At 37.7% G+C, this 6,437-nt stretch overlaps 1 protein-coding gene across 1 annotated transcript in view; it reads right to left on the reverse strand.

Annotated features, from left to right (window-relative positions):
* Nucleotides 1-6,226, reverse strand: part of TMEM175 (transmembrane protein 175) — a 12,925-nt gene extending 6,699 nt beyond the window's left edge. The window contains exons 1-5 of the mRNA XM_009331514.1: nt 6,193-6,226; nt 4,955-5,052; nt 2,896-2,947; nt 1,584-1,619; nt 288-371 (exon numbers count right to left, since the gene is read on the reverse strand). Of these exons, the coding sequence (XP_009329789.1) occupies nt 288-371; nt 1,584-1,619; nt 2,896-2,947; nt 4,955-4,998 (216 nt within the window). The 5' untranslated portion in view covers nt 4,999-5,052; nt 6,193-6,226. The remainder of the gene's footprint in view (nt 1-287; nt 372-1,583; nt 1,620-2,895; nt 2,948-4,954; nt 5,053-6,192) is intronic.
* Nucleotides 6,227-6,437: the final 211 nt, after the last annotated feature.

Genomic DNA, 6,437 nt, shown 5'->3' on the forward strand with positions numbered 1-6,437 from the left:
GCTATTTCCCCAAGGCATTTTTAAAGAGTGGGAAAGTAACTACTATTCTGTGGACTTTGAGATCAGCTCATTTAGTTGCATAAATCAGCTTCACAGGACAGTGGCAATGCAAACTTTCATCTTACATACAGATACTGTATTATCACAACAGGCACAACTTTGAAAAAGAATGCTATACAAACAAAAAAGACATTTAGCAATTTATACCCATAGTTAATAAACATAATTTTAGTTCCACCCAAGAAAATCTATTTAGAAGTGAAAATGTAAATGGATAGCTCCAATACCTGTATAAGGCCAATGACAACAGCACAGACACTGAACAGGAAAATGCCAAAAGGTACCTCTGGAAAGGAGGCCATTAAGGAAAACTAGAAAAAAATGCAACTAGATCAAATATTTAATTAAGAAGCAATGTAGGAATAACCACAGAGAAACAGAAGCACTCTTCATTCAATACTGAAACTCAAAAACGTAAATGATACTTTGCATTTCAACATAATTCCACTAAATGCAATTTCTAGCCACAAATACATGCAGGCATTCCAACCAAAGGCATCTGGAGAGATGGCTTTGCTCCCATGTTGATACCGCAAAACCTTAATCTCTCTGACACTCCGTGCTAACTAGACCGGCTTGTAGCTGAGCATGAAATTTAACAGTGTTTTCAGTGGACAAGATGTTCATAGCTGTGAAAATTCTTGATATTAAGATAACTTTTTGAATCTTTTAATTTCTGTGCCTCCATGGCTCTCTACTGTATTAATTTCTGCAGCTTCATTGGGGGGGGAAAAAAGCAGGGAGTAGTATTAAGGTAACATTGGCAACTTTCCAAATTATTTCAGCTTCAAGGCAAAGTAAAAAGTATGTGCTCTTGCTAATAAAGATCGTTCTACTGACCACAGCCTTATTCTTTGCAGACTAATATGTAACACAGATATATCCACAGAGAAACAGGTGCCTGTCATACAAATCTATTGTACACATACAATAAAAGTCAAGATGCATTTTAAGCAACTGTTTTGTTCTGCTAATACGGTGTTCAGTTGCAAAAATTCTCACTAGGTCTAAAGGTCATCTGATCAGAAATTTTGCAGAACATCAAATTTGCAGATTTAAAAAATGAATGATTGGCTGCCAGAATCAACCTTGCTGAGTAAGTTAAAAGTGATATAAAAAACTCTCTCTAGATTACAAAAAGAAAACGTTCTGTCATCTGAAGAGGAGTCTGAAACACAGCTTTAGTTCCCTTACAAAATGCAGAATTTTCATCAGGCAACTTTGACATTTTTCAATACAGTTGCTTTTTTAAAGAAATCATGGGAAACTATGACTTTCCATGATGGTAATTTTTCTTCGAGAACACCCATTTTCTGCCAGGTCTATAACATGCAGTAATTGAAGGTTATAACGTATCGTCATGAATTTTAAAAAAGTAAGGCTTAACTATTACAATGGATTTGGGGTTTATACTACAATAACACTTTCCTGGGTTTCTGAATACTTTGGTAAAGTCTTTCCAAACAAAAAAAGAAAAAAAAACTGTAATTGAAACATATGTCAGATTTTAGAGAAGTACTTACTGTGTATGGCAAGAAAGTTATGATCATCATACAAGCCTAAAAAAGAAAAAAGCGTACTGAAACACTAGGTAAAATACAAAGCAAGCAATCCCCTCATTAAAGATGTGTTCAGAGAATGCTAGAAAACAGATCAAATGCTTGTGCTTGTGTCACACACACACCCCCCCCCCTCATTTCTGAAGTTGCTGAGCTTCAACTGTAACAAATGACTAGTTCTGCACACATCTTCCATGTTTGCTATCAAAACTGTACAGGCTTCTTTTGGAAAACACTACAGTTTTGTTACCAATACCACGGGTAAAAGTTTTGCCACGGTTCTCAACAGACTTCTTTCTAAAGTAGCAATGCCAAAAGTACCACACCTTCTAAAGAGGTGTTTCTGGTTTGTCAGAACCATTAATCTCTGATCACAAATATTTTATATATAAAAAAGTCATATTTAAAAAACCACCTCAAGCACAAAGAAATGCATTGCTTTGAAAGCTGCATTAGATAAGAATTACATGCCTTAAACCAGTCCTCTAACACAATTTCCTGTGGTGTTATCTCATGGAGTTTAAACTCAGTATTTTTATTAACAAAATTAAATTGTGTGGTTGCACACTGTCAGAGAACAGAATTTCAAACAATATAGCAAAATACAAGGCTCCAGCTGAAAGCAAGAATATGTTCACCATTGCAGCACCCCATCACAACTATTAGTAACCAAGATACTACAGGGTGGCTTGTTAAAAAACATACTCAAATAAATGAAGAATTTTTAAGATACAAGATTTAGGCAAGCGTAAAGCTCAGAACACTGATTCAGAGATTGGTCTCTCAGTGGTAGTTGTTGAAAAAGCATATAATCCTCTGTTTCAAATAAGCTTCAGAATTAATTTCTGAGCAACTTGAACAGAGAAATGACTGAAAACGTAACTGTAATTCAAACCTACCACTAAGATTTTTTGCTACAAAAGACATAGCATTTCATCTTCTTAAGCCTGGAGGACAGATACTTCCGCTGGACACAGATGAACAGAGTCAAAAGCTTTTGCCATAGGTGCCTCTTCAGTTCCTCAGATGAACTTTAGACTAACCCATTGCAGAGCTTCTTTTCACTTACAGTAAAACATGTGCAAGTTATAAACAAGTTAGTTATCAATCAGCCACTTTGGCAAGGAGGAATTCAAGCTCTCTGTATCTTCCTGACTTGGAAATTTGGCAGAGTTATGCTATTGAAATTAGAAACTTTTGGATATGTAGATACAGACTTAAGAAAAAGTGACCTGTACTTGGTAGTTAAACATCCAGCGTGTCTGACAAGACTCACCAGATTTAGAAGAGCGAGGACATCATCTATAAGCTCTATCACCTGAAACAACCTGTCAAGGCAAGGCAAGATATCATGAACAAGCGAGCTCCCAAAATACGTTTTACAACACTGTATACAAAAATCATACACTTACGATATTACAGGGGAACCTGATTTCCTTTGCTTCACAATTTATCCAAGTAGTCCAGGTGCTACCAAAACTCATTAGCTCAAACATCAAGTAATTTGTCAGAAAAATTTGAAAAGTGAGATATGAACTGTCAAGTTCAATCATGGAGGAGTTATTAAGAACCTCATTTCTATTTGAAGGACAAGTGGCATACGATGTAGCAAACTGGCTATGTTTTTTCCCCTACTCTATCCTTCCTCTACACCTGGAATTATGTATTGATTTTGAAGTAAATGTCACTGTTGTTAAGAGCCAATTCACCTGTTAAGTAGTGATCCAGATGTCAGTTCTGACCCGTTGAGTCACATATCAAAAACCCAACAAGGCAGGGAGCTACAAATGGTTATCATTGCTTGGAAAATGGAAGATATGGGGATAATTTGGGAGCAGGAGTTGATGATGACTCTCTGGAGGACTTGCCACTTCACTATAGGATGAAAAGCAGCCAAGTCACAGGGCAGGCCACTGGTTTGCTTTCTCCTAGAGCAGTTTTTTTCCAGAACACCTCTATCTTTTGCCACCTGACACACCCAGGACAGGACAGCCAGCAAACTGCTAGTGAGCTGCACAAGGCTTGGGAGCCGCAGGACAACTATCATTAGCTGTCAATTTACTTAAACACAGGCAAGGCCCAGAACTAACTGGAGACTGACAGCCTGTGCCCACTGGTCAAGCAAATGCTTCCGAAGCATGAACAAAGGCAGACTTTCACCAGCAGACACTGTTCACCGGTCACGCAAGAACATGAACAAGTCCATTCGATACTCTGATGGCAAAGTAAAAATATAGGCACCAGTCTGACTTTTAGCTTGTCAGGCAGAGCAATGCTGTGCAGGGATCCGAGCCCTGCAGCAGCACTGCACAGATCTTCCAGAGCAGATCCAGATGTTCAGAGTCCATCCAGAGTCTCAGATTTTTCTTTGTCTCACATGCCACTGTGAAGAGCTATTATTCTGGTTTTCTCTGATTTTCATTTGGGAAAACAGAGGCAAGTTCATGCTGTTAAGACCACAATATTTTCAGAATTTTAAGGCCTAAAATTATTTCTCCTGAAGATACAGCATAGTTATTATTACGCAAAGAAAATGCACTTTTCTTCCAAACTGCCCCACACCTTGTTAATGAAATTCCTGATCCACAGAAGTGTCACTTAGAATCAATAGAACCAATCACCCTCCACAAAACCCTAACTAAACTACTCAAAGACTATGCCTCGGCATTTACTTATGCAAGCAAAGCAAAGCAATGTGATAAAAGCACTGGTGTGAAGTATCAGCTTCAAGTATTGAATTACAGGCTGCACACCTCTATTAGAATGCAGTCAATCCACTTACTTAAGGAAAGAATATAGTAACATTTATAAATTTCAAAATTCAAACAAAAACTGCCCTGATTCCAGTATGATGTCTGCACGCCAATGTCTTTAACTACCAGGACAAGGGCAGGTGGCAGGGTCCACAGCTCTGTAAAATGCTCCAACATTACAATTGATTTTGTGAGAAGGACTGCTGAGGACTGAGAGAGACAAGTTTTAGGCCAGCTGTACTATGTCAGTTCCTCTATTTGTGTAGCAGACAAGTTACAAAGTCATACTTTTTCAGCGTAATTAGAAGTTTAATTCCATCTAGAATATGAAGTAAAACAAAGAGTAACTCTAATTTAAAAGACATAATGCTTGATTTTCTCTGTATCACTGTGTCAGTGGTGTAAGAGTACAGTTATTCACTGCTTAGGGCAGCATTTCTTTACAATGAATCTTTTGTATTATCCACCACAAGACAATTCAGAAATATATCAGCAAGACAGAAATATATCAGACACATGGTTACCTCCTGTCCTTTTAAACAAGTTTTTCTTTAACTTTGGAGTTAAACACTGTGTTCCTACCTTACATGAGCTGCCCACGCCACTGTGACTATTAAGAAGGTCATCAAGTAGACTGCAATTTTTGCTAGAAGAAGTTGCTGAACACTTTCACCTAGTTTCTGAAACAGAAAGTGACACCCAGAGACAGAGAAAGGAAAGTTAAATGTTACGTTGTGAAATTATTAGCAGTATCTGCAAATGAGGAAGGACGTGCAAAAAATAATTTTTTGAAAATGCCTGCCAAGAATGCAGTTCTCTTCCAACAATCTTTTTACTACCATGCAGAGGAACTGGTTTATTAGACACTTGTAAGTATGCTGAAATGTGTAGATAGTGGCATATGATGTACCAACACATCTCTTCAACCTGTAAAAGGGCTTCCCAATGCTCTGTTCACCTTGTAGTTCATTTATGCACTCTCTCATCACTGTTACTGTGATAATGCATTTCAGAGGAGGGCAGGCCACAAAATGCCTCTTTTATTTTCTTAGTACTGACTTCTGGAGTAGAATCATCACACAGGTTTTCATGTGATGATTGTTAACAATGAGGAAGGGAAGGGCTTACCCATAGCAAATTTTGCATATACTGCCACAATGGCTTAAATAGACTAATGTGGCTTATTTGCCGTGTTATGGATCATACCTGAGTTTCCTAAACTAAATGAGACAAAATATTTGTGTCTAGGTCTGTTTTTAAGAGCAGAAAAATAAATCACGATAAAAAAAAAAACCTGTAAGCTTTCTCAAATGATTAATTTATGTTTCCTAACAATCCTGTTTCTTTCAGAATTAGTTTATTTTCTGTAGTCTTCTTTTTCCATCTTTGCTTATTCTGATTACATTTATTAGTAATCTGATTTTAAAACCAGCATTCAGCTTGCACTATGTAAGTGGCTTCTCTAAGTGATGATGTATTGCCAAAAAGAGCAGATGCTTTCTGAAAGATGTTTTGGTCAGATGGGCAATTCATTTTTCACACAAAAGTAACTGGATAAAATCTATGGCCTACAATATACAGGTCATTCAGGCTTTATATCACAACTTACACAGATCTCATTTCTTAAATCAGTATTTAAGTTTTTCACCCCAAGTTCAACAGCTCCTCCCCCTAGGGCAAATTTCTGTTGGCTTTAACATTACTTAATGGTTTGGGCTTTTTGAAAGTCTGGAATTTGAAATGAAGTGGAGGTGCTAAATTAGTATGCTACATGTACTTGCAAGGACACGAGAAACAACAAAACAAAAGACATATGATACCTGATCAGGATGTATTTTTGTGTGAGCCACAGGCAAAATCTGAAATAATGAAACGTTATTAGTACATGACATTCTTTTCCTTATCGAGAGCTTTATTAAAATCTAAAAAACTTCAGGTGGCCGCAAGTATTCCCGGATCACGTAGCTACTAACAGCCTGCAGTTCCGATAGACTGAATCGCTTTTCGGCCGCACAGGGACAACGCTGTTACCTGCCCCCCGCGACCGTGCACTGCTGCCCGGGGA

This window comes from Pygoscelis adeliae, unplaced genomic scaffold (genome assembly GCF_000699105.1).
Source record: "Pygoscelis adeliae isolate BGI_AS28 unplaced genomic scaffold, ASM69910v1 Scaffold289, whole genome shotgun sequence".
In the NCBI taxonomy this organism is placed as follows: Eukaryota; Metazoa; Chordata; class Aves; order Sphenisciformes; family Spheniscidae; genus Pygoscelis; species Pygoscelis adeliae.